Source organism: Zootoca vivipara, chromosome 4 (assembly GCF_963506605.1).
Source record: "Zootoca vivipara chromosome 4, rZooViv1.1, whole genome shotgun sequence".
NCBI classification, from domain to species: Eukaryota; Metazoa; Chordata; class Lepidosauria; order Squamata; family Lacertidae; genus Zootoca; species Zootoca vivipara.
In genome coordinates this window covers 30,016,224-30,042,812 of record NC_083279.1, presented here as the reverse complement: position 1 = coordinate 30,042,812, position 26,589 = coordinate 30,016,224, and the positions used below count along the sequence as shown (strand labels likewise).

At 45.6% G+C, this 26,589-nt stretch overlaps 1 protein-coding gene across 1 annotated transcript in view; it reads left to right on the top strand.

The window, feature by feature from the left end:
• Positions 1 to 26,589, top strand: part of LOC132591981 (phospholipid-transporting ATPase VA-like) — a 79,604-nt gene that overhangs the window by 39,406 nt on the left and 13,609 nt on the right. Inside the window, exon 2 of the mRNA XM_060273458.1 lies at positions 15,225 to 15,429. Coding sequence (XP_060129441.1) covers positions 15,225 to 15,429 — 205 coding nt within the window. The remainder of the gene's footprint in view (positions 1 to 15,224; positions 15,430 to 26,589) is intronic.

Sequence of the window (26,589 nt, the reverse complement as noted above, 5' to 3'; positions counted from 1 at the left end):
TTAGGCTATTTATGTTGCCTTCACATTAGTATTCTTGTGGTATTGGGACAAGCAGTGATCTATAAAGTTAAGGACAGGCACCATAACCCTCTGACAGCAGTTAAATCTGGAAGAGAGAAATTACAACACACTTTTATATGTCACGGTTACTGTATATTTAAAGCTTGGAACAAAACATTGCAGATTCACCAGTCTGGAATAAAGTTTTCGGCCCCTTCTTTCTTTCTTTCTTTCTTTCTTTCTTTCTTTCTTTCTTTCTTTCTTTCTTTCTTTCTTTCTTTCTTTCTTAGCATTTTTGGGTGGATGGAAAAGCACTTTTAAAAAGTATTTCTTCTCTTGGTTTATGTAATCCTAGATCACAGCTTCTGGAAATAGCAGTGAGTGACTTAAATGCATTTAAATACTCACAGCCCATAGTAGGGCTGGGCGACATCTGGTTTTCAACGTTGTGATATATCCTTACCTTCCAAGTCCCGGACTGCAGAATCCGGGACTGGCAGCCGTGTGACACCGGAAGTTGCCGCCGCCGGCTTCAAAAGTCGCATCTACGCATGTCCGGAAGTGCATCGACGCAACTTCCGGTGTCGCTCTGCCCATCTATGGGCACCAAAATGGCCACTGTCGACACAGGAAGTAGCGTCAATGCACTTCTGGACATGCGTAGATGCGACTTTTGAAGCCGGCGGTGGCCATTTTTGGTGCCCATAGAAGGGCAAATCAGAAAAATGGCCGCCGGCAGGAGAAAATAACGGAGAAAAACGGGAGACAAAGTGATACGGAGGACCACCAGGAAAAGGTAAGTAAAAATGGGGGGTTTCCCGGGGAAAACGGGGTACTTGGCAGCTATGGATATATCACCAGCTAAACATCACAATACAGTCATAGCTTAGTTCTCAAACGTTTTGGCTTCCAAACGCCGCAAACCCAGAAGTGACTGTTTCGGTTTGGGAACTATTTTTGGAAGTCAAACGTTCGACGGGGCTGTTTTTTTCTTTGACATCTGATGGGAGGGCGTCCCACAGGGCGGGCGCCACCACCGAGAAGGCCCTCTGCCTGGTTCCCTGCAACTTGGCTTCTCACAACGAGGGAACTGCCAGAAGGCCCTCGGTACTGGACCTCAGTGTCCGGGCAGAACGATGGAGGTGGAGACGCTCCTTCAGGCATTGGCTGACTTCATGGTTTTTCCACATGGTGATTTTTGCTGGCGCATGCTCTTGTAATATGCTGCCCAGGAAGACTCAATAAAGCTTGAGGATGCCTCAGATTATCTGAATTTCCCAAAGGTTATTCTTTTGCTAGAGAGCATCTACAACAGCTAATACCTGTAACTGACTAGGTGACATTTCCCAAAACTCCAAAAGCAGTTGTTTACTGTCTGGCACTGAGCCTGGAAGCAGGGAGAAAATCAGTAGTTGTGTTTCAGTAAAAGCCTCTATTACTTTTTGATTTTTTTCATGTTCAAGGATAACGCCCAGATGATCTTCATATGTTAAGCAATATTAAATGTTGAAAGTTGCTCTGGGTGAAAAGTGTTTTCTTTTCAGATAACATGCTTTATCCCCTTCCGATTCTCTTTCCACCGTTCAGGAGTTTTATTTTTCAAGGGCTGTACAATGAGTCCCGTAGCTGACAAAAGAAAAAAAAAAGTGTTAAGAAAATAATTCCAGGCATCTAGCATTTTGTAAAAGCAAACAATTGTGTTATTTCATCCAAGACAAGGTAGTTTTGTGAATTGTACCTCCCGCCCCCCACACTCCAAGCAAAAAGACAGCAAATTCTTTTCTTTATAATTCTAAAAAAAAAACCACAACTGAGTCACTCAGGTTTCTTGGTGTGAATTCTCAGATCAAATTGAAGTCAGCTGGCTTTACAAAAGGGAAATTAGCACTTTCAGAGACTCAGAAAGCCATTTAATAGCGCGTTTAAGCCTTATTATTCCTACACACACCTTGTTCGCTTGATAGGTTAAATTGTAAATTAACACCAAATTGCTTATCTTCTTTCCCTGTGGTTAGTACCCAGGTATTTCTGAACAATGAAAAAAGGATTTCTTTAAAAACACTCTCATTTTAATATTGATACAAGAAATGGATGCAGTAACTTTAGTCTTATATAGTCATCCTGCTTTTTAATAAACTTTTTTTCCCCTGGCAAGTCTTTTATCTGATTAGAAAACCGATCCAGCCTTCTCCGATGAATCATGCATTCAGAGCACGTTGCAGTTTGTGTTGGAATAGAGAAATACACTTGACATGATGTAAATTTCTGAAACTATAACTTCCTCTACACATTCCTCCTGAAATGCCACAGCCCTGTTTTTTCCCCCAGCTCTTCCCACAGGCCTGGAGTCGAGAACTATTTTAGTATATGGCAGCCAGGAAATGTAATGAGCATGTCACGGCCACTTCTAAGAGCCCTATCAGGCATTATTTGGGATGAATTTGTTGGTTTACAGGAGTCCACTGGGGGAAGCACTGTAAGAGTTCGGGAATATCGGCTACACCGACCTTTGCTATTTAAAGATGTGTTTCAGAGCACTGGAGATCAAAGAGAAGTCCCATGGACGGTTTTCACAATGAGGGGAAGTCAACATTGGGGCACCCATAGAACTCTATTGGGACTAGTGTTTATTTTATTTATTAATAGCTGGTCTCGAGTTAGAAGGCGACAATGGGGAATGATCTTTGTTTTGTTCTTTAAAGGTAATGAAGCACCTGAAAGTCTTTGTATTGGCGCAAGTTTGGATAGATTGGATAGTGGCCCCTGTGTGCCACATTGGTTTTTTTTTAAAAAAAATGGATTTTCTGGTTGTGGACATGGTTAGAAATCTGAGGTGAGGTAGCCATGCAGCGGAAGTTGTCCCCAGTTCTAGTCACCACACACAGAGTCTACTGTTGAAGAGGATAAGGCTTCAGTAATACAGTTCCAGATATTGACATATACAGTACAGCTAGCTTGTAGGCTTTGCAGTTATAGATACAGACAAGTAGAAAGTGTTTTTGTTGCTCCAGCAATTTAAGATGTAGCAGAGTCTGATTCACTTCTCAAGACTGACACGGCACAAGAGCTTGAACCTATTGAGCTGATATCCCTTAATCATATACAGTGGTACCTCTACTTACGAATAACTCTACTTACGAATGTTTCTACTTACGAATGGAGCTCCGTCCGCCATCTTGGATGTGGTTAAGATAGAATTTATTCTACTTACGAATTTTTAGATAGGGTTGCTTCGACTTACGAATTTTTTCTCCCAATGCATTCCTATGGGATTCAAATTTTTTCGACTTACAAATGTGCGTTCGGAACACATTAAATTCATAAGTAGAGGTACCACTGTATACAGTATAGTCAACAGTGGGCCATTACCATAGCAACTGGCTTAGCTTGCCTAGCACCCATTGTCTTATTTCATCCATGGGGTGATTTTAAGCTCATGAAGGAACTTTCTCCATGACCAGTTCCTCCATCACTCATGACCCTCAGATTTTAATCCAGGTTGGTAAAGAATGGACAGGTCCTGTTGTGGAGTTGTTAAGAGTATGGACCTTGGAGGCCAGGGAGGGTTCAAACCCCCCACTCAGCCGTGAAGGTCACTGTGTGATTTTGGGCCACTCACTTCCTCTCAGCCTGACCTACCTCGCATGGCTGTTATGAGGGTGAAGGGAGGGAGAACCATGTGTGCTGCCTTGAGCTCCTCTGAAGAAAGGTGGGGTATGTATTTGTTATGTACTGAGCTGAATCCTAGAACAATAGGATTCAGAATCAGCAGTCTGATTGGTCCGCAGGAGCTACCCAATCCAACTCCAGGTGGAAGCGAATCCGCAACCTGATTGGCCTGCAGGAGCAGCCAATCAGGCGGCTGGCAGAAGTGAATCTGCAACCTGATTGGCCTGTAGGAGCAGCCAATCAGGCTGCAGGCAGAAGTCAATCCACAACCTGATTGGCCCACAGGTGTAGCCCTGAAGTAGCCAATCACGCAAGGCCCATTGTGTAAATAATGTATATAAGCAGATGGTTTTGGGAAAAGAGCCATTCTTCTCCTCTTCTCCTTGATGACCATGAGCTGAATAAAGAGCATGAAATTCACTCTCGACACCGAGTATATTTCAGTATTAAATACTCTTCCCTCCCTGTCCCTAACCAGATCCCAAACTCTCTCAAACTCAGTGCTGTGCCCACTCCCAATCACCCCATTTATCTTGTTGCTGCTCTTGCTTTGATGGCAGAGGCAAGGGGAGAGGAAGCAACAGAAGGAAGTCTCACATCTAATTTGTGCCTAGTGAAATGAAGTTTTCCAAAGGGCTTTGCAAACACTGCAGTAGCTCGTGGAGAAATTGCATTTCCTGGCACCAGCAGGGAAAGAGAGCTCTCTCCCTCTCTCCCGCTAGCCGCCATTTGCCATCAAGGTGAGAGGGGTTTGGGGGACTGCTGAGTTTGCGGGAAGGAAGGAGTTTAATGGGCTCAGTCTAAATTCATTTTGGCTTGGAAATAAGCCAATCCGTTTCCTGGTTTGGGTGGAGAAATAGCTTGGCTTATTTCTGAGCTAACCGGATTAAAGCAAGGGGGAGATTTCTCATAGCCAGCATCAAACAGGATAAAGGAATAACATTAATAGAGGGAGATACCCCCTCCACAATGGGACCCAGGTGGCGCTGTGGTTAAACCACTGAGCCTAGGGCTTGCTGATCAGAAGGTCGTTGGTTCAAATCCCTGTGACGGGGTGAGCTCCCGTTGCTTGGTCCCAGCTCCTGCCAACCTAGCAGTTCGAAAGCACATCAAAATGCAAGTAGATAAATAGGAACCGCTACAGCGGGAAGGTAAGCGGCGTTTCCATGTGCTGCTCTGGTTTGCCAGAAGCGGCTTTGTCATGCTTGCCACGTGACCTGGAAGCTATACGCCGGCTCCCTCGGCCAATAATGCGAGATGAGCGCGCAACCCCAGAGTCGGTCACGACTGGACCTAATGGTCAGGGGTCCCTTTACCTTTTTACCTTTACCCCCTCCACACACCTTTACCAGTGTAAATAATTACCTTTACTTTAAGTAGTCCCATCTCATGAAATAATAGAGTGAACGTTTTATTCTGGAATAGCGATGGGGTTACAGTATCGTGTCTGTGTGTCCGTTTGAAATTTTTGGATTTTTTTTAAAAAAGTATAATCCTGGAAGTGTGGCTTAATGTGCAAGTGAAAATATAAATTGTGTTCTTTTTCTTTGAATTATCATCATCATCATTACTATTTGCTCCCAAGCTAATTTCAACTTAATTGTGGGGAATTGTAGGATACAGTTCATCTAACGCCCCAGTGCTGATTTTTTAATAAGAGTAAGCCACATTTATTTGCGTGGAACTTACTTCCTAATAAATGTGCCTAGGATTTCAGTCTTAACTATTTTCTCTTACGCCTTTCTTGTGAGCTGCCCTGAGACCTCTGGGTATAGGATGGTATATAAATTCAATAAGTAACAACATTTATTTGAGTTGAGTTTAAGATATGGACTGTTTCAAGCAAAGCTTTTGTTGATTTTTATTTATTGCACTGTTACATTCTTCAGAGGTTGTTTTTCTGGCTGCAGTTTTAATTTCTGAAGGCCACCAGTGCTGGTATTTACCTCCTTTGGGTGAAAGAACAAAGCATTTTGCCTCTTTTGAAAGGAAGGCCAGTGTTGCTTCAAAAGATATCAAACAGGCAGTGGTTGGGTGGAGTTCAGGAACCTACTTGCACTTTGATTTTGAAGGTTGTCAGAGTCTTCTACGTGTCACTGAGGACCTGCTGAATAATGTGCAGGCATAATTTGCAGACCGTTTCATCCTTGGCCAAAAAAATGCCCTCCCGTTCAGTGTTTTTAGTGTAGGGCAGGGGTGTCAAACTCAAATTCATCGGGGGCCGCATCAGCAGTTTGGTCACCCTCAAAGGGCCGGTTGTATCTGTAGGACTATGTGTCCACTCTTTATTATCATAAATTATTGTCACTGCATTCAATTATTACTGTTTTTGTAATAATGTAAGTAATAACTAGCTCTGAAAGCAGAAACATAGTCAGAATAATGGCAAGTAGATATTCAAATGTACAATTATTGTACAATTTATTGAAAAATGATTTTTGGTAACTGCACTGGGTGGTGGAGGCTCGCTAGGGTTACATGCAGGACCTTTGCAGAGCTACTAGTACCTGGAGATGCTGGGGTCCTTCTGCATGCAGGACAGATGTTCTGCCAGTGAGCCACCACCCTTCACCAAAGGGACTGGCTGAGGTTGACTCACTGGAGCTGCTCTCCTGGTTCCAGGATTTAAGGGCCCGAAGTATAAAGCAGCATCCTATGTTTCTGAGGAGAGGGAGAGGGAGGGGAGGGGAGGGAGGGAGGAAGAAAAGAGGGAGTGGGAGGGAGAGAGGAAGGAAGGAAAGAGGGGAGAGAAAGAAGAGTAGGAAATAAGGAAGGGAATAAAGAAGGAAAGAAAAAGAAAGAGGGAGAGAAGACGGAAAGGGAGAAAGAAGGAAGGAAGTAGAGGGAAAGAAAGAATAAGAATGAGGGAGAGGAAGAAAGATGGGAAGGACGGAAGGAAGAAAGGAAGGAAGGAAGGAAGAAAAAGAAAAGAGGGAGCAGGAGGGAGAGAGGAAGGAAAGAGGTGAGAGAAAGAAGAGTAGGAAAGAAGGAATAAAGAAGGAAAGAAAAAGAAAGAGGGAGAGAAGACAGAGATAAGGAAGGAAGGAGAGGGAAAGAAAGAAAGGGAAGGGGGGGTCGCCGCCTTGATTCAGCGCCAGAAAAGAGTGCGAAGGGACCCAGAGTTGCACGTCCGTGAGGCTGAGCCGCTGCTGAGCTCACGTTCATGAGGCTGAGCCGCGGCAGGAGGAGGAGGAGGTGAGGCAAGAGGAGGCGGAGGTGGCGGCTTGCCGGGTCGGTGCCCGGCAGCGCCGTGCGGAGAGTCCCGAGCCTCTGGGACGCAGCAGTGCTCTGTAGCACTTTGAATCCTCCTCCTCCTCCACACGGCGCTGCTGGGTGCTTTGTCTGTGCTGCAGCAGCAGCAGCAGCCGCCGTTTCCAGGCGCCGAGCCGTGGCAGGAGGAGGAGGATTCAAAGTGCTACAGAGCACTGCTGCGTCCCAGAGGCTCGGGACTCTCCGTGCGGCGCTGCCAGGCACTGACCCGGCAAGCTGTCTCCTCCTCCTCCTGCTGTGGTTCGGGGCGCTCCACGCAGCGCTGCTCCGGCTGCCTTTCTACCCCCTCCGGCCCCAGCTGTTTGTCGGCACTTTGTCGGCACGGTGCTTCAGCAGCAAGGTCCCGCTGCTGGGTCCCGCTGGCTGGGGCGCTCGGCGGGCCACATGATGAGGTCTGGCGGGCCGGATTTGGCCCCCGGGCCTTGTGTTTGACACCCGTGGTGTAGGGTGTTGTGAAAAGGGTATTAAAATGTGCTAATTGTGCTTTTTTTAAAAAAAAGAAATGGCACCCAAATAGCAGATTGGACAAGTTCTTCTTTCTTGCCCTTAAAATGTGATGTCTCACTCTTCTTATTTAAAAATAAAATAAAAATCTTTAAACGCCTGGCACACTCGTTGCTTCTGAATTGCCTCCTTTTCTTTGCTCTCTGAATTTTATTTATTTTAGAGAGTTACACTCTGCAGTTCAAGAACTTCTTAGGGTGAAATGACTTTGAGGAAGCCCAACCATATATTTATGCAGTAGAGGCCACAGCTCTAGCAACGAACATGAACCAATGCACAATATATGGACCTTTGTGCCACATCCTTGGAGTTCCTGTCTATCTACTGATTTGCAGAGACAGAGTTGATGTAAACTGGGCCTCCACACGATCCGTGTATGTCCAGGTTGTACCTGCCTCTTGAGCCACATTGGTTCTCAGTGGTGTTACAATTGTATTACAATTAAAGTCCCCCCCCCCCCATGCAGAATTGATTGTGTGGCGGTCTGTTTCACAACGACTTCCCTTCACACAAATTACCCAGTGTGCAAGGGATGTGCGCATGCGCCCATGCGCTCTACATGTGATTACCATCAGGTGTGGGATAGTATATCTTCACAAGCCACTTACTTCAAAAGCTGCAGATACCATGTTTCATTCATACAAAACATGAAACGAGCCCTGCTGGGCCAGTTTATCTAGCCCAGTGTTTTGCTTGCTACAGTGCCCAGCCAGATGTCTCTGGGAAGCTCCAAAAGAGAGATGATCAGGTTTACGATCAAAGCCCAAGGAGCACTTTTGCTGGTTATCTTCAGCCCTGCTCTGGATCCGGTTGCGCAGTCTTCTTCTCTCCTTATTTGGCAAAGTGTGCTCCACATTTCCTCTTACGGCTGTCCTTTTAATGCCACTGCTACTGTAATATTTTTTTTAATGGCCCATGACTTGCAAACATACTAATTTAACCTGAGAATAGTGGAAAATATTATTGTTTTGCTGTTTTGTTTTACTTATTTGCTTGTTTTTATCCTGTATTATATTCTGTGAAGGGACCCAGGTGGCTCTGTGGGTTAAACCACTGAGCCTAGGGCTTGCTGATCAGAAGGTCAGCGGTTCGAATCCCTGTGGCGGGGTGAGCTCCCGTTGCTCGGTCCCAGCTCCTGCCAGCCTAGCAGTTCGAAAGCACGTCAAAAATGCAAGTAGATAAATAGGAACCGCTACAGTGGAAAGGTAAGCGGCGTTTCCGTGTGCTGCTCTGGTTCGCCAGAAGCGGCTTTGTCATGCTGGCCACATGACCTGGAAGCTATACGCCGGCTCCCTCTGCCAATAATGCGAGATGAGCGCGCAACCCCAGAGTCGGTCACGACTGGACCTAATGGTCAGGGGTCCCTTTACTTTTACCTATATTCGATGAACCACCCTGAAATCCTATGATGAAGGGCAGTATATAAATCTAATGAATAAAATATTTTATATGGTGCACACAGCTCTTTGCTAAGTGGTGATGTCAGCCTCTGTTTCTGAAATCCCCCAAGTACGCTGTGCCTCTCTCCTCCCATTGGCTGTTGCATCCAATAATGAGAACCAATAGCTGGGATGCAAGGCCAGGTGTGTCCTGAATCTGGGAGGAAACAGAGAGCTACAGTATAAGACCGTAAGAGGAACCCTGCTGCATCCTACCAAAGGCCCAGCTAGCTCAGCAGCCTGCTTCCCACAGTGGTCAACAAGATGCCAAAGGGAACCTTGCACACAGCATGAGCACACCAGCCCTCTCCCACTCCTGTTCCCCAGCAGCTGAAGTTCAGAGCACTGTTCAAAAGTAGCCAGGTGCCAGACGCATTTAGCACGTAGCTGTCAATCACTTGCGACCAAGTAAAGATGCTTGGGTGCCAAGATGGCGCCTGACATCTCCACCATCTGGAGGTGCATGTCTGGGGATCCTCGGGCCTTGGCTGTTTTCACGCCCTAATACCCCACCCTGCAGTATTCTATATTTTATCTGCGCTATCAGAATGATTTTCGGCAACCAAAATGCTTTTTCTGTGCAGCCTAAGCCAGGAGCAGGAGCAATCGCCATTAAGGAAAAGAAGTAGGCGTAGCCCAATATTTATGTGGACTGTCCCTGGATCAAGTGACTTTTTTTCTTTAAGTTGTCAGAGTTCTTAACCCAGCTCAAGGCTAGCCAGATGTTTAACTGAGAATCAATCACAGCCAGTCCATCAGTTTGAAAAATAAGACTTTAGAGCCGTCTTGCCCCCAAAGGGCAACTTTGGTAACTGTAACCTTGGTTTAAGGAACCATTTGGTGCCTCGCTCATATATCCGAGTTTCTAACACTGGTTCAGAGGCGTACCGGCACTGATCCTGGAGGTAGGATGCAGCCATCATGACGTGTAGCTGTTGGCAGGCTTCTTCTCCTCCATAAATGTCTCTAACCTGCTTTCAGAGCTGCCGTGAGTTGTTGGACATCGCCAAGGTTTATCTGTGTGCCGTGTCAGCGATGGAGAACCAGGAGACAACCAGAAGTTGCCGGACTCCAACTCCCATCATCTCTGATGGTTGGACATCTCAGGTGGGCTGATGGGAATCGTGGTCTGACAGCCCCTGGAGGGCCCAGAGGTTCCCTACCCCAGCACCATTATGTGAAGAAGCACTTCCTGTTGTCCTGTCTGCCTATTCTGCTCTTCAGCTTTGTTGGGTGACCCTCAGTTCTAGTATCAGAAGAAGAAAAGGAGAAAAACTTCTCTACCCACTTCCTCCAAACCATGCATACTTGTATCCCTCTATCATGTTTCTAGCTAAACTTGAAAAGCCCCATTCCTTATATGGGGGGAAAGCTCCTTTCCTCTTCCCCATATTGCCTTGTAGTCAGCCTGGCTAAGCTATGCCAGATCAACATTTTACTTAAATACCCCTGCTTTCTCTTTGTTTCTGATGCCCCCTTCCACTTTTATAGCTCTCCTTTCAGTTTCTACCAATGGGCATTCAAGGCTGCACTTTCCTGCACATCCTCTTCTTCAGTGAAGGATGCCACAGGGCCGTAACTCCCAAAGTTAAAGGTATAGTCAGCGAATTCCTATGGTAAGCGCAATGCTGGTGGTCAACAAAAGAGGTTCAAAGACTCTCTCTCAAGGCAAATCTTTAAAAAATGATGTATAAACACTGACAACTGGGAAACACCGGCCTGCAAGCGCTCCAGTTGGAGAATAGCTTTTACCAAAGGTGTCATGGGCTTTGAAGACACTCAAACTCAGGATGAAAGGGAGAAACGCGCTAAGAGGAAGGCACGCTTGGCAAACCCTCACCATGATCAACTCCCACCCGGAAATTTATGGAAGTGGAAGGACATGTAGATCCAGAATTGGCCTCCACAATCACTTACGGACTCAATTTTAAAACAGTGCTTATGGAAGCTCTTACTCAGCTACGAGTGATCGCCAATGAAGAAGAAGAAGGTGCAGCAAAGTTGCCAGGTTGGCCAATAAGTGGAGCTCTCAAACTCCTATACAGGCAAATGTAGTCTTAGTTCCCAAGGGTAAATTGTGCTCCTTGTTTTAACCCAGGTGTGACCTGGGTAGACAAAGTTGGGAGGAAGGAAGTGGCATATGGTGGTGCTTTTTATTTTTTTAAAAAAAGCACAGAATGTGCAAAAGCCGCACGGAGGCAGTGAATGGATTGCAGAGCAGATGTGGCGAGATCATAAAAGACCTAAGAATATCATTTTCCCATACTAGATCTGTGTCTGCATTTTTAGCAGAATGCCCACAGTGACTCTGGCTTTGTGATTTATGCTGCAGCACATTTTAACGGTATATTTTTGGCTACCTCGACTACATTTCACGTCCACAGAGTTATTCACATTTTGTCCTTATAAGGAATAATGATTCATAACCAGAGGAATTGGGAGCTGTTTTGTACTGGAACTTTTTAATATCTTCTTAGGAAAATCCTACTCTAAGGTATTTCCTACGGATGTTACCACATCACTTTGCACTTTGCTTGTTATTTGGTTGGAAATGCATGTTGTTGTTTTTATTGCCATATCACTCTGAATTTCCCTGATCCTTATCTGTCCTGGACCATGCCGCAGGGCAGGAGTTGTGCCTCCACAACAGGACTCTATCATAACTCAGATGGGGAACAGTAATTTGATACTAGGGAGATTCACCTCTGTTGACTGAGTGGAGGCTGTTCTCAACAATGGTGGAGAGATTTCGGGGGGGGGGACCTGGGACTCACTGTGGTGAGCTAGTGTAGTGTAGTGGTTAAGAGCGGTAGACTCATAATCTGGGGAACCGGGTTCGCATCTCCGCTCCTCCACATGCAGCTGCTGGGTGACCTCGGGCTAGTCAGTTCTTTGAAGTCTCTCAGCCCCACTCACCTCACAGAGTGTTTGTTGTGGGGGAGGAAGGGAAAGGAGAATGTTAGCCGCTTTGAGACTCCTTCGGGTAGTGATAAAGCGGGATATCAAATCCAAACTATTCTTCCTCTTCCTCTGCTATTGTTTGCTTTGGGCTGCTCTCTCTCTCTCTCTCTCTCTTAGGTCTTGGAGGAGCAAAAGTTAAGTGAGGTCTTTCAGCCTTTCTTAGCTTCTTTTGTTCAATATTTGAAGCTACAATAGGGCTAGCTTCTACAACAGGGCTAGAAAATTGTGACTCCCATCATCCCTGACCAGGGCTGATGGGAACTGGAAGCCAACAACCTCTGGTACTAGGGCTGGGCCATGTATTGTCCGAAACCAGTTTGAAGTCCCTATTGTGATGTCGGTTTCATAATTTTTGACCTGGCAATATAGCACAAATCATGGTGTGTGGGTGTGCTAGGCAGAAATCACAATGTGGGAAAAGCCATGAAGCCAACCAATGCTTTTATTGATTTCTACAGTCCCTGTTAACTCTGCCAATTCCTCATGCAGGGGGCAATGAATCAAAAGAGTAGGCACTGGCAAAAATTGCAATGCAGCGAAAACCGCGAAACCAATCAATGCCTCAACGTAGCTCCATCTAGACATTGTGATATATTGGTATATCGCAATGTTTAGCTGATAGTATATCACAGTGTTGAAAACCGGGTATCGCCCTAGAAGGTTCACAGGTTCCCCATTAGTGTCTTGCATCAATGCCTTCCTTTCTATATGTGTCTTTTTTTGTGCTTAAAAGAAAACAATTCAAAATTCTGCTTCCACGTAAATCAGTTCTGTGCCAGCAAATGCTCAGTTATGTTACTTGTAGAAGTTATTATGCAAATAGTGTTGGAGCAGGGACTTTTGCTAAGTATCTCTGTGGAGCACTGAAACCCCTCCCCGCGACCATCTGGAATCCTCCGGTTGCTGGGATTAGCTCGGCATTGTTTAGATTCTTTCAAGTCTGTCTCTGCAGCCATACGGGCTAGAATCGTGCTATTTGAAAATGAATGCTGAGCTTCTCGGGAACCTGAATGCTGTGCCTAGTACTTACATTCCATGCCTTTTCTACACCTCTACAGAACCACAGGATATGCTCAGAACTGGAATGTGTGTTTGGCAGCTGCTTCCTATTTAGAAACATGCCAAAGCGCTAGGCTGAAATACGTTCCTTGGTCCCTCGCATCTCCTCCATTAATCTTTCTCTCCTGTGTGCTTTCGCTGAAATATATGCATATAAATCAGTTCAGGAAACATGCCTCTTCCTCTTCATGCTGTGCCTGTCATGGTGCTTTGCCTTAGAATTTTTTTGTACTGGGACATAAAGTCTCAACTCCACACCTCAACTTAACTGCGTACTTTATCAGTGGGCTTCCAAGACTCTTGTGTCAGCTGTGTTGTAATGCTGTATATTTCTTGGGAAATTTGCTTTTCTGAGCTCTCTGTAGTTGAATTGTCCCAGTACAAATGAGCTTGCAGATGTTTCAGAAGCGAGAGCTGGTACAAACCTACTGGCATGTGCTTCCTGCCAACGCTTCCTCCTTTGCCTTCAGCCCATGTTTGGTACACCTGTCTCAGAGTCTGCAGAAGGAGTTGGATTTTAGTTCTGGAGCTTTTGGGGTGAATGCATTCGAAACAAAGTATAGCACACCCTCAAGGGGCATGGGGTGTGTGCGACTGGCTAATGGGTGGACATGGACTTGCCCAAGTGACAGGCTGGACCAACACCAGGGCGTTTGTGTTGTTATTTGTTGATGTTGAAAGAGAGGTTAAAGCCTTAAAATTTATTACGTGGCGATACCCAGATCCCTCCAGGAGTAAAAAAAAGACACAGGACACGTTGAATAAGGTTAATGGGCATTAAAAGGCCACAACTTTATTGACTACATGTGTAGAGAGGTATTGGCTTAGGCATTGGATCTAGCCAACTATATCCGACTCCAGCCCGTTGTGCTGGCAGTCTGTGAAGGGTTAACCACCGTTGGGTGAGAGCTGCGATGCAGATCAGCTGGGAACTCACCCTGGGGCCACCGATAGGGGGCGTGCCTTAGGCCCTCACCTTCCACGGCTTCGGACATGGCCATGCCCCCGGACTCCTTAAGGGGGTACCCTTCAGCATTTTGGGGGAGGTGATGGCAGTAACCTCCCCCCCCCCACTGTAACCTTTCTGAGATAATCCAATGCCTAACCACCGGAACCAAAGTTGTGACGAGTTGCTACGAGGTAGGTGAAAACCACCTGGCCAAAGCCAATTTGCCAAGTGGGAAAATTCCTACCAGGCCCCTCAACGGCGACCAACCCGAGGTCCGCAGCAATGTCAGAAGGAAAGCCCTGCCTAAAGGGAGGGTGGGCAGGAAAACCGAAGCGGCTGGGGGAAGGAACCAAGGGACTCAGCCCCGGCCGCACGCTCACTTAAGTCAGTGAGCCCCGCCCCCCTGGGACGTCCAGATTGGACGCGCCAGGGAGCGCTGTGCCCAGGGCACAGCCAATGGTGTGGGGGGGGTGACAGCCATCCCCCCAGCGCGTGAAGGGCTCGTGGGTGCCCGCAACCTCCCCTCCTGCTATGCCGGAAGGGACTTTATCCAAGTTGCTTCCTGAGCGGCAGCCATAAAGTAAGAAAATGTGGTGGTCAGGTGGAATTAGTAACCTGAAGCCAAAGAACGGCTAAGTTAGTTCGGAACAGGGTGTGTGCGCTTCGGTTTCCAATCCTTTCCTCTGCCTTTTGTCCCTCCTTGCCCTTTAGGATTCCGTGTCGCAAAGCTGAAGTATCAATGTCGGATGCCTCAGCTGGCAGAGTTCTTGCTTCTGTGCAACTCTCCCGAGGTCTAGATCTGGTGTCTGTATGCCTCTTGGCTTCCCATGTCTACATTTTTCAAATGTGTTCCTTACATAGTCTCTTTTCCCCCCACCTTTCATGCAGCTACCCTGCCTGGGAGCATTCTGTGCTTTAGGTTCTTTCTCTCTGGGATCTGTCCCATCATTCTAGCTCTTTAGCTACCTTTCCCCCATTTCTTACTTCCATAGTGCCTGTGTGATTATTATCTTTTTAAAAAATAAATAAATTATTAATATAAATTCTCATTAAAAAAACACAAATAACAAAAGTTTTCAATACGTATCACTTGTTCCGTTACCTTCTGTAGCAGGCATAAGAGTTTTAACCCCAAACTGACAAGCGACCCTCCTCGCAGAAGTTGGACTTCGAACGTTTCCAGTGTGCTTCGTTCCTTGGGTATTGGCATGTCTGTGAACCAGTTGGTGTTAGAGGCTTCACTGCCACAAGCGCAACGCAACGCAGATGGAAATCTGCCCATGTAACAAGTTGCAGTCTCTCAGGAGCTTTTGCCAGCTAGGCTATACTTGGGAAACGTTTCAATGCATTTCTTGTAAACATTTCTTTGCCAGGATTGAAAGGAAGTACACCACCAGATACTGGAAAGAAGTGAAGGTCGGAGATTTCATCCAGCTGCGTTGTAATGAAATCATCCCTGCTGATATCTTGCTGCTTTCTTCGAGTGACCCCGATGGTCTGTGCCACATTGAAACCGCTAATCTGGATGGGGAGACCAACTTGAAGCAGAGACAAGTTGTAAGAGGATTTCTAGAACTCGTAAGTTTACATATATTTTATATTGCTCTTTAACTGGTTTTTGGTTGTGTGTTTTTAAAAAATGTACTGCTGTTCTTTTTAAACTGTGCGCCGCTTGGAGATTTTTGACTTATTAAGTGGTGTAGAAATGCTTTTTAATGAAAAGAATGTTTAATTTTATTCAGTGCCTTAAAATAAACGCTGCTTGCCAGTTGCTAGAAACCACAGGAGGGGAAAGTGTGTTCTTGTGCTTGAATCCTGCCTTCCTGTGAGAACAGGAAGTTGGACTGGATAGGCCATTGGTCCCATCCAGCAGGCTATTCTTTCGTTCTTGCCTTCTCTGGTTCCAGTGTTACAGAGCAAGAACTACTTGTTCCAGCAAGGTTGATGCTCCAACTCCCACCAGCCCCAAACATAAGGGCTTTCTGGATCATGCTAATGACCCACCTGGTCCAGCCCCCTGTTCCCACAGTACAGGCATAGGCAAACTCCAGCCCTCCAGATGTTTGGGACTACAATTCCCATCATCCCTGGCTAACAGGACCAGTGGTCAGGGATGATGGGAATTGTAGTCCCAAACATCTGGAGGGCCGGAGTTTGCCTATGCCTGCCATAGTAGCTAGCCAGATGCCCGCAAGAAGCCGTAAAGCAAGTCCTAAGCGCAACAGCCCCCTAAAGAGCCACAGATTCCCCATCCTAGATTTAGACCATCCTGACATGCAGGGCGATACTATGCATGTCTGTTCAGAAGTAAGTCTCATTGAGTGGCATGGGGCTTCTAAGCTAGCGTGCATAGGTTGTCTTCATGTCCATGCACAAAACACACACACCCATGGCATTAACGTGGGCTTAAGGCATTGAGAAATCTCGACAGTCCCTGTAAACAACACCTGAGAGTCTCGTCCAAGCATTAAAAACGACCCCGCCTTGCTTTCATGGATTTATGCCCATTTCTTGTGACAAACCCTCCAGGGTTCCTGTTTGTTTTGGTTGGTACAATATTCACTTTGTATGGATTGTGGGGCGCTGAGGTCTCCTGGAAGCTGGATTATGAAATCCCACCATCGGGCTACGTGGAGGCATGCAGACATTGCATATCTGTGACTGTGTCCAGCTCTCTTTTTTGCGGATCAGGACCACAGCTCAGAATTGCAGAAGCAAAGAATTGTAGAGATGAAAGGGAGACCAAGGGTCATCTAGTCCAACCCCCTGCAATGCAGGAATCTCAGCTAAACCATCCATGACAGATGGCCACCCAACCTCTGCTTAAAAACCTCCAAGTAAGGAGATACCACAACCTCCCAAAGGAGTCCATTCCACTGTCAAATAGCTCTTACTGTCAGAAAGTTCTTCTTGATGTTTAGCTGGAATCTCCTTTCTTGTAACTTGAAGCCGTAAGTCCGAATCCTACCCTCCAGAGCAGCATTCGAAACTCCCATTGTTCTAGGCGCATTTCAACAGCACAAGCAGTCTCTGAGCTCTGGGCTCAGTACAGTGCCTAAGATTTCAGATTAAAACTGCAGAGTGGAAGGAAAGGAGGACGTTTTTCTGCCTCCCCACTTCCAGCTACTCTCTGAAGACTGGAGAAGAGACCTTAAGAGACTATTAGGAGGGCGGGCAGGAGAAGGACTAGACCATGTGAAAAAATGAACATAATCTTTTAGCTGCAGTTCGTTCATTTTCAGCTTTGAACTCTTGTTATTAAGGAAATTCTGTTGTTGCGCCCATAACCCAGGATAAAGGTGTCATTTAGCTCCTAGCTTCCGCATCTCAGTTTCCAACAGTGCTCCACAGCAGGAGAAAACAAGCTTGTTCCCTCTTCCACGTGACAGCCCGTTGAAGATGGCAGTCATATCTCCTCTCAGTCTCCTCTTTTCCAGGCTGAACATACCCAGCTCCTTCAACATGGGGAGCCATTAACTTCCTCTTCCCTCAGACCCCCAGCCACCCACCTCTCCCTTCCTGTGTGCTTCCTGCACCACAAACATATGCATACCACAAATGTTCCTGATATCAGTGTCTCTTGCTGTCATCTGATCAGGGGCCTTGTGAGAATGCCCCTTCCATCAAATGTGAGTGATTTTTACTTTGTTTTAACAAGAGGTCAGAAGGTTTCCACGGGAGCACATTAGATCAGCAGCTGAATATTAGGAAAAGGCCGTTACGTGGCCACAACTTGCTTTGGCGAAGATCACAGACCCAGGAATGGTGTTTCACGAGGCAACAAAAGAATCTATTATGCTGCGTCCTATAGCAGTCATGTTTGGTCACATGGCCTATCACAAGTCAAGGAGAAGCATAGTTTTTAGAAGAAACCCCCCCCCCCATTTAAGATATCAAGAGTTTGTCACAGGGCTGCTGCATTAATTACACTCGAAGGGCAACAGCTCAACTATTAAACTGTTAGCCCTTGTCTCTAATGTTTTCAAGAGAGGGAACATGACCCTTCAGTCAGGTTAATAAGCACTTCTGAGAGTCACTGGAGCTTACAGGTCTGAGTAGGGAATGCAATATATACTTACGTATTTGGCCAAGCAGTTATAAATATTAAACTTTCAGTTGCATCCGGAATTGCATAGATGCAACCGGATTGATTCGTAAGAACACAGCCAGCTAGAGGGAGCATTTCACTGCCCTCACCTTCCAGCCGCTTGCAAGGCAGCAGACAGCGATCTCACTGACCCCTGGAGTTTTGAACACTGTTCATGATATATTTCTGAAACTGTTATTGCAATGTGGACTTCAAACCGGTTTTGGACAAGGCATCGATACATTGCCCAGCTCTCTTTCATATAATACGCTCCTGGGGTCCGTACTGGCAGTAAGTAGTTGGGCTGCCTCAACCCTGTCGTTCTACTAAGTGCCAACGTCAACCTCATTGCTAGTTTTGTCTTTTTTCAGAATTGGCCTCCCTCTGGCTGAGGATTTTTCATACACCAAACCAATTTCACACATGTGCATACACACACAAGTGTGTGGAGCTTAAGGATTTACTAAACCTGAAATCTGAGGAAGTATATCACTAATCAGCAGCGCCATTACTGGCAGCCCGAGATTATGGTCTATCTTCTAAATAGATATTTATTGTTCCGCAAGCTTACATAGTCAAAATGCAATGAATAAATGCATTTTTTAAGAGAGAGAGAGAGAGACCCAGCAGAGAGTGTGAAGCCTTCCTGCAAATTGCCAGTGTCATAACATGTATAGAAAAGCTGAGTGTTGGGTAGAATGAGCGGTATTCAACGAAGTTTTACTCAAAAGACCCACTGACATTAATGAACATGTCTAGGTTAGGCATTTGGCTGATTAATATTCTGCAACCTTTTAAATGTGTCTGTGGGATGCGGGTGTGTGTCATTGTTTTGCTGTTTGGTTTTAATTATTTACTTGTTTCTATACTGTGTTTTAAGGGACCCAGGTGGCGCTGTGGGTTAAACCACAGAGCCTAGGGCTTGCTGATCAGAAGGTCAGCGGTTCAAATCCCTGCAACGGGGTGAGCTCCCGTTGCTCGGTCCCAGCTCCTGCCCACCTAGCAGTTCGAAAGCACATCAAAGTGCAAGTAGATAAATAGGGACCGCTCCGGCGGGAAGGTAAACGGCGTTTCCGTGTGCTTCTCTGGTTTGCCAGAAACAGCCTAGTCATGCTGGCCACATGACCCGGAAGCTGTCTGTGGAGAAACGCCAGCTCCCTCGGCCTATAGAGCGAGATGAGCGCCGCAACCCCAGAGTCGGACACGACTGGACCTGATGGTCAGGGGCCCCTTTACCTTTATACTGTGTTTTATTCTGTGAACCACCTTGAGATCTTATAATGAAGGGTGTTATCTAGTAAACACATACTAAAAATATTAATAGGCCTTCTTTGAGTAAAACATAGCTGAACACCATGCGGTGCCTGTTATTTATTACAGAAGGAAAGGGTGCAGTTGTAAACACATGCAAAGTACAATAAAAGTAATAAGTGTGACCAATGCAAATGCATGCAGAAATAAAAAAATTGAAATGGGGAGAGAAACCTAAAAGCAAAGTCCTTGGTTCGAATCTCTTTGGAGGCACGAACTTAGGCAAACAGCCCTTTCTAAGCCTCGTGTCTCCTATTTGTAATATAAAAAAATTGTAATACCGACTTGAGTTAAAGTGCTGTTGTAAAGATTACTGAGATTATTCAAGTTCAGGGCTTTGAACAATCAAAATGTGTTTTATGGGTTGGATCCAGACTTCAGTCCTGCCAGTAGGAGCATCTCCCCACACTGTTGAGTATTATGAGGTGCTGTAGGTAGAACTGTGGGTGGCGCTGTGGTCTAAACCACCGAGGACTTGCTGATCAGAAGGTTGGTGGTTCGAATCCCCTCAATGGGGTGAGCTCCCGTTGCTCTGTCCCAGCTCCTGCCAACCTAGCAGTTTGAAAGCACGCCAGTGCAAGTAGATAAATAGGTACCACTGCAGCGGGAAGATAAACAGTGTTTCTGTACGCTCTGGTTTCCGTCGCGGTGTCCCGTTGCCCCAGAAGCGCTTTAGTCATGACCCGAAAAGCTGTCTGTGGACAAACGCCAGCTCCCTTGGCCTGAAGCAAGATGAGCGCCACACCCCATAGTCAAGTTTGACTGGACTTAACCGTCCAGGTGTCCTTTACCTTTTAGAATTGTGGTCTGCAGGAGGAGGGAGAGACTGGAAAAAGTCACATCCCCACTTCCACAGTGGGATCCCTCTCCTGGATCCTAAGCCTTCTGTGAATGGAAGGGGCCTGTCAACAGAAGATGATGTCTGGATCCGACCCATCAAATTTAAAACATCATAACCAGTGCTTTATTCAGGGGGTAATCAAGGGTACACAGTATACCAGCAACTGTTTCTGTTGTTGTTAAAATATGTGGCACTGACTGTAACAACTTCATGTTGAGTACCGGCACCTATTTTTCTAGGGAAAAAGCACTGATCAAACAGTTTTCCTTCAGTAATGCGAATCCATGCTTGTTTCTGGCCTGCCTTGATTTTATCGATTCATTTGTGGAATCCTGCGGATGCGATTGTTACAGTGCGCTGCTGGGATGCTAATAAATATAGCTTCTCCGTCAGAAACAGATCTAATCTTTTTTTTCTAGCGAAGTTTGCTGCCTGTAATTACATGTCCCTTGTTGATACTCAACCAACGAAAGTAGTCACTGATGCCAGGCACAGTTTTAATTTCATAAACTGTACTGCCAGTTCTCCAGCCTCTCAGAAAATTCCATTTGAATATATAAATATTGTGTACAACTTCGCCTGCCTGGTAGGTTTGCAAATAAGAGACCACTCAAGCAAAATTGTGTGTGTGTGTGTGTGTGTGTGTGTGTGTGTGTAGATATTATGATATTATGTGCATAATTGCAGTTTAAAGATCTGATGTTCTGGAGTCCAGTCAATTTTTGAAGTGCTGTTGCTGGGGAGCTAAGTTTACAGCTCTCTTTCCTTACCTTGCCAATAATATTTTTGGTGGAGGGGGGGGAGCCAAAGTTTAATTTAGCATGAACAAAATCAGCTCTGTTTTAAAATATATATATATATTTAAAAGATTAATAATAAGAGGAGACACCCACAATAAAAAATATCCCCTAATAAAATAGCCCCAGGATTTAGGACTGCCCATACAATTGGCATATTCTGAACCTACATCACCTACACCCAACTTTAGGCTTCACATATGGAGTGGAGGGGAGAGCATTTGTTTGAAAGCACCCTTGCGGGGGAAATCAACTTTCCTAGCAATGTAACGTGTGTTGGAGGGACGGGGGGACGGACGGACCTCAAACTGCAAAGTAGCCTGCAAGTATAACTGTTTGCAGACTATTACTAGAGGGTTCCAAAGCTGAGAGAGAAAGCATTGGGAATTCTTGTGCTTGGACCCGAAAGGGTTCTCTGAAGAGACACGGGCAAGAGAGATGTTATTTAAGAATCGTGTTCTGTGGAAGCACTGAACTGCACCATTGCACCTGCAGCCACTTTTCATTCAAATAAACACAGACATATATGAGAAAAATGAGGGAGCTAAAGAGGACAGAGGTGAATAACTAAAGCCTGTTTCTGTATTTTACTTATTTAATTACCCCATTCACGCTCCACTTTTCCTTCGAGAAGCTTGAGATAATGTAGGTGTTTCTCTCCGTCCTCATTTTAATCTCACAACAACCCTGTAAGGTAGGTTAGGTTAAGAGATAGTGACTGCTAAGTGCAGTACAGGGGTGCCAACTTGAATGAAATAATAGGGGGAGGTAAGCCTCGCCTTGCATAATTGATCACATGACGCAATGCATGCACACCTTTTGAATGGCAATGCCCATCAACTTGGTGGGGGACAGCCCCCTCAAATATTTTATTGGGGACCCCCCAAGACCCCTCGGCCCCTAAGAGTTGGCGCCTATGGTGCAGTGTTTCCTAAGCTTGGGTCTCCAGCTGTTTTTGGACTACAACTCCCATCGTACCTAGCTAGCAGGTCAGGGGTGATGGAAATTGTAGTCTCAAAACAGCTGGAGGCCCCTGTTTGGGAAACACTGGCCTAGTGGATGGCGATCTCTCTAAGCCAGGTGGGAAAGACTTCAAATCAAATCAAATCAAATACCTTTATTGGCATTACAGTATAAAACATTTCAGGTCCCTGGGATAATTAAAAGGACAAGGATGAAGCTGCCGAGGGTCATAAGGTCACACTGTGACCGTGTGCACTTAGGTATTCTGCTTCGCCCTGTCTGTTCCCCAAAAAGATGGTTCGTTGGGAACCCTTTGTCCCGGTCTACCAGGAGAAACCTCATTTGACTTCTTCTTGGAGTTATAGGCCAGAGGTCCAACATTTTGCTCAGCATCAGTTGGCGAGGTCTACTGTGTAGAGAGCAATCTAAGAGAATGTGGTCCATTGAATCGGGTACTCCTTGGTTGCAGGCACACAGACGGGCTTGATATGGATTATGTGAGAATCTACCTTTGGTCACTGCAGTGTGAAAGACTTGTTGCCCTCCAGGTGTATTAAGAGTCCAACAACATCTGGAAGACCACAGGTTTCCTGTGCCTGCCCTAGTCATTTCACCAAACCGCTTTAAATTTAGAAATTTATTAACAGGAGTATGCTGTTAGAAGAAGTTCATTACTGGGCTGCTAGAGCCATGATCTTCAAGAGATGAGCGTTCCTTAATTAAACAATTGGTTTTATTATAATCTCCTCAATATTATATGTGTGGAAATTATACCTTTTCAGGAACTGCACTGTCTAGTTCATCTTCAGAGACCGACTCAGGTCTGACTCAGACAGTCACAGCCCACGGGGGTGTTCTCCCTGCGAAGGGAAAGTCTTAAGCACTGACGTTAGGCTGTGGAAAAAAAGCGAAATGAACAGTTGAATGTTCAGGGAACATGAGAAGGAATTCTAATGAATAGCAGAAATTTGAAGAATGCAGACGGAGATATTTATAGAGTAGAACAAGTTCAAAGACACTAATTTGGACAAGGTAGACTGTGAAGCAGTTATATGAGCAGAACCAAAATACAATAGTGTTCAGTGTGACTTTTGCCTGAGTGGAGGGGCTTCAGTGAGATCAGAATGTTGCTTTGTTCGAGATCCTTCACATATTACTCACAGTGAAGGGGATATACTAGGGAGCAGGGCTGTGTACCCATTTTCAAGTGCCTGTCATGGTGGTTGTCTGCAAGGAAGACCCCAAGCACAAGCAACTGCCTAGGCCTAGGCTTCTATGCAGCCTTATTCTGAAGCTAGTGCTGTTAGACGGCTATGTGTCCCCAATTTCAATGTCTGTGTGGAAGCGAAGGTGATGCGGCTTGTGTGGGGCCCAAACATGAGCATGATTGCGCACCTGCCGGTAGCGGGTGGCACCTAGGGACTCTGCAGGCAGAGGGGTCTGGTGGCATGTAACACCCCACCCCACCCCATTTTTGTATCACTGGATCGAGTTGAATGAATTAACTTAAACCGTTTTAGTTTAAGTAAATAAGCACGTAATTGCTACTCTTCTGAATTCTGTTCTGCTGTTACCTTCCATTGCGGGTCATGCAAACTGCTGTTCCAAATAATGCTTTTTGTAGGGTAGGGGGCTCTGGGGATGAGTTTATAGAACCAAGGGAGCGGTGGTCTGAAGAAGTTAGAGCAATGTACACATTTTGCTCCCATTGGCCGGCTGTGGAGAGACAGAACTGGCACAAATTCAAACATATTTTCCCTGCAGAAGCCTCTCCTGAATCAAATTTGTCCAAATTTACACTTCGAGCTTGCCACTAGCTTGAAAAACGGCTGTGGGTCATCGTCAGGCTCCCCAACAGCCTTCAGAGAGAGGCCACACATTCTTGAACACTGTCACCTCTTTAAATCCCAGTGAAGTCGGAGGGGGGGGGGGTTCAGCTACACAGCATTGCCACAATAAGCTGGGTGTGTGCGTGTGTGTATTTAAAAAAATATTGTGATATCTTTATTTTTATATACTGCAGAGAACTAGGGATGTAAATATTTTCCACTGGTATAGGTTAAAGTTTTCAAAACACTATAAATCATTCTTATGAAACCTGACTGGAGCAAGCAGGGAATAGATCGTCCCTGCCGCTCTTCCTGGCGTGGCTGACAAAATATTTCCAGCTCGCATAAAACATTCCATAAGCAATTACTGAGGGTGTGGCGGCCAGGGCAGCTGCCCTGGAACACTGAAAACACATGGGTCCATCTTTCGCGGGCTTAGGCAGACAGAGAGAGACAGAGAGAGAGATGGAAACCTTTGCTGCGACTTGAATGCAAGAGGAGCTAGGGTGGCCAACAGGGCGCCCTCCCCTCCAGCTTGCATGGCCAAGAGCAGAGGGCAAATGGGAGTTGCAACCCAACATCTATAGGGCACTTGCTGCAGAAGGAAGGACGCAGGAATTATGCACAACTCTCTGTGTGACTGTGTGACTAAGGATTTGGCAGCCTGCTGTAAATACAGTTGTACCTCGGGAGTCGAACGGAATCCGTTCCGGAAGTCGGTTTGACTTCCAAAACATTCGGAAACCAAAGCGTGGCGGCTTCCGATTGACTGCAGGAAGCTCCTGGGATGGAATGTGTGCGACATGGGAGGGGGTTTTCTAGGAAAAGTTTCCTTGTTACTTTGTTGGATGTTGTTTACACAAATCTTGTTATATTTATAGATCTGAAATGTTGCTTTTTTGTATGTTATTATATTCGCTGTTTTGTTTTGCTGTGTTATTAGGAAATTCTTTTCGCACTGTTTGGTTTTAAAATGCCTTGTTTCTTTGTTGTAAGCTGCTTTGAGCATTTGTCTGTGTGTGGCAAAGCGGCATACACATAAAATGAATGAATGTACAATTTTTACAAGCAGTTTCCCGTAATATAATGCATGTCTGTAGATTATTTTCACTGGCATCTTCATTTTTATGTGTTTTTATTGCATCTAATATAAGCATTTTTGTAAACGTTAATTGGAGAATTGCAACATTTGGATATGTGTGAATTTTGAAGGATAACTGTGTTTCGGTTTTCATGTTTTGGAATGTGCACATTTGATAGATTCAAATACGTACTGAGTCAAATTTATGCTCCATCCCTTGTTATGACTGTATAAAAACTAATGAGCTAGTGTATTCAAGAACATCATTTCATGGTTACACAGAGAGGCCAAAAGCTCAAAAGCAAATTAGCAAAGAATGTGAAATGTTCTTTTCACTCAAGATATTTCATTCATTTTGTGCCAAGGCAGATAGATGAAACAGGGTAGGTAAATATGTGAAAACCCGCAACAAATCTGTTCTAGGGCCAGCTTAAATTTTTGTCAGAAACATCTGAACCTCCCTCCTTCTCCCCAGACTAGCTGTGTTTGCTATAGCAATTTGGAATGTGTCTGACACTTTACAGCAGCTCTCACTCATCCCTGGAATAAACATGTGAAGTAATTTGTTAAATAGTCCCATTTTCTAGATGGCAAATGGGTGTGACTTGCCCAAACCAAAGAAAGAAAGAAAATGTGGCTTGGAGGAATCCGAACTCGGTTCCCCATCATAGTTCAAGTCTGACATTCTTCCTACTAAACCCACATTGCCGCCTAGATCAGGCATCCCCAAACTCAGCCCTCCAGCTGTTTTTGGACTACAACTCCCATCATCCCTAGCTGACAGGACCGGTGGTCAGGGATGATGGGAATTGTAGTCCCAAAACATCTGGAGGGCCGAGTTTGGGGATGCCTGACCTAGATCATAGCAGCTCTCACACAGCATAACTATCACCATAGGAAAATTTCCATTGATATTCCAAAGTATCTCCAGGAAATCTAGATTCAATGCATTGTTACTTGGAGAGAGAAAAAAATGTCTGTTTTGCTGGTTGGCAGCACAGCTCTGCAAACTGTTGTGGGCACTTCTAGACTGTCCCCATTTTGGGGTGGCAAACGGGCCGGGTTCCATCCAACTTTAGGGAGGCCCTGTGTGTGTGTGTGTGAGTGTGATGTCATGTGATGGGAGGCGTCCCGACAGGGCCATGTCGCAGCCTTAGGAAAGCCTGGTGGGGTCTCTCGTAGCTACAGGTAGGCCCAGTGGAGCCCACCAGAGGCTGCACAATATTGAGGGGGCCCGACCTCCTCCTTATAAAATTGGGGGTGCCCCCCCTCCACCTGTAAGGTGGGATTCAATCACATACCACCAGATTTAGGTTTCACGTTCAGACTTGACTTGAAGGTCTTGTGCACCAAAACCACTCCCTCTTAAGATCAGTTTTTGTTTTTTTTTGCAATAAAGAAAATGTTGGGGAAAATTTATTGGGAAGATGATCGGAATGAATGCTGAATACACAGAGGACATCTGGAACGGAGCATTTGAGAATTTATTTTCACAGGTGGATTATTCTCTCTCTCTCTCTCTCTCTCTCTCTCTCTCTCTCTCTCTCTCTCTCTCTCTCCCTCCCTCTCTCTTAAAGGAATTCCCAGTCCCACTGAGTTAACATTTATACATAATCCTATTTGCTTAGTGAAAAGAGAAAAAGTTAGCTTTGTGCCTGTTTCATCTTAGTTGTAGGGGAGGGCGAAGGTTTCTAAAATCTCTATTACCACGGAGGGCGAGGAAGTGCCTGAGTTAGCAGCAACTGCTTTATCTCATCTCAGCTTTTCGTTCAGCACTTTTTGTAAAGGGGGGGGGGAGGGCAAATAATGTCTTAATACTTTTGACAAAT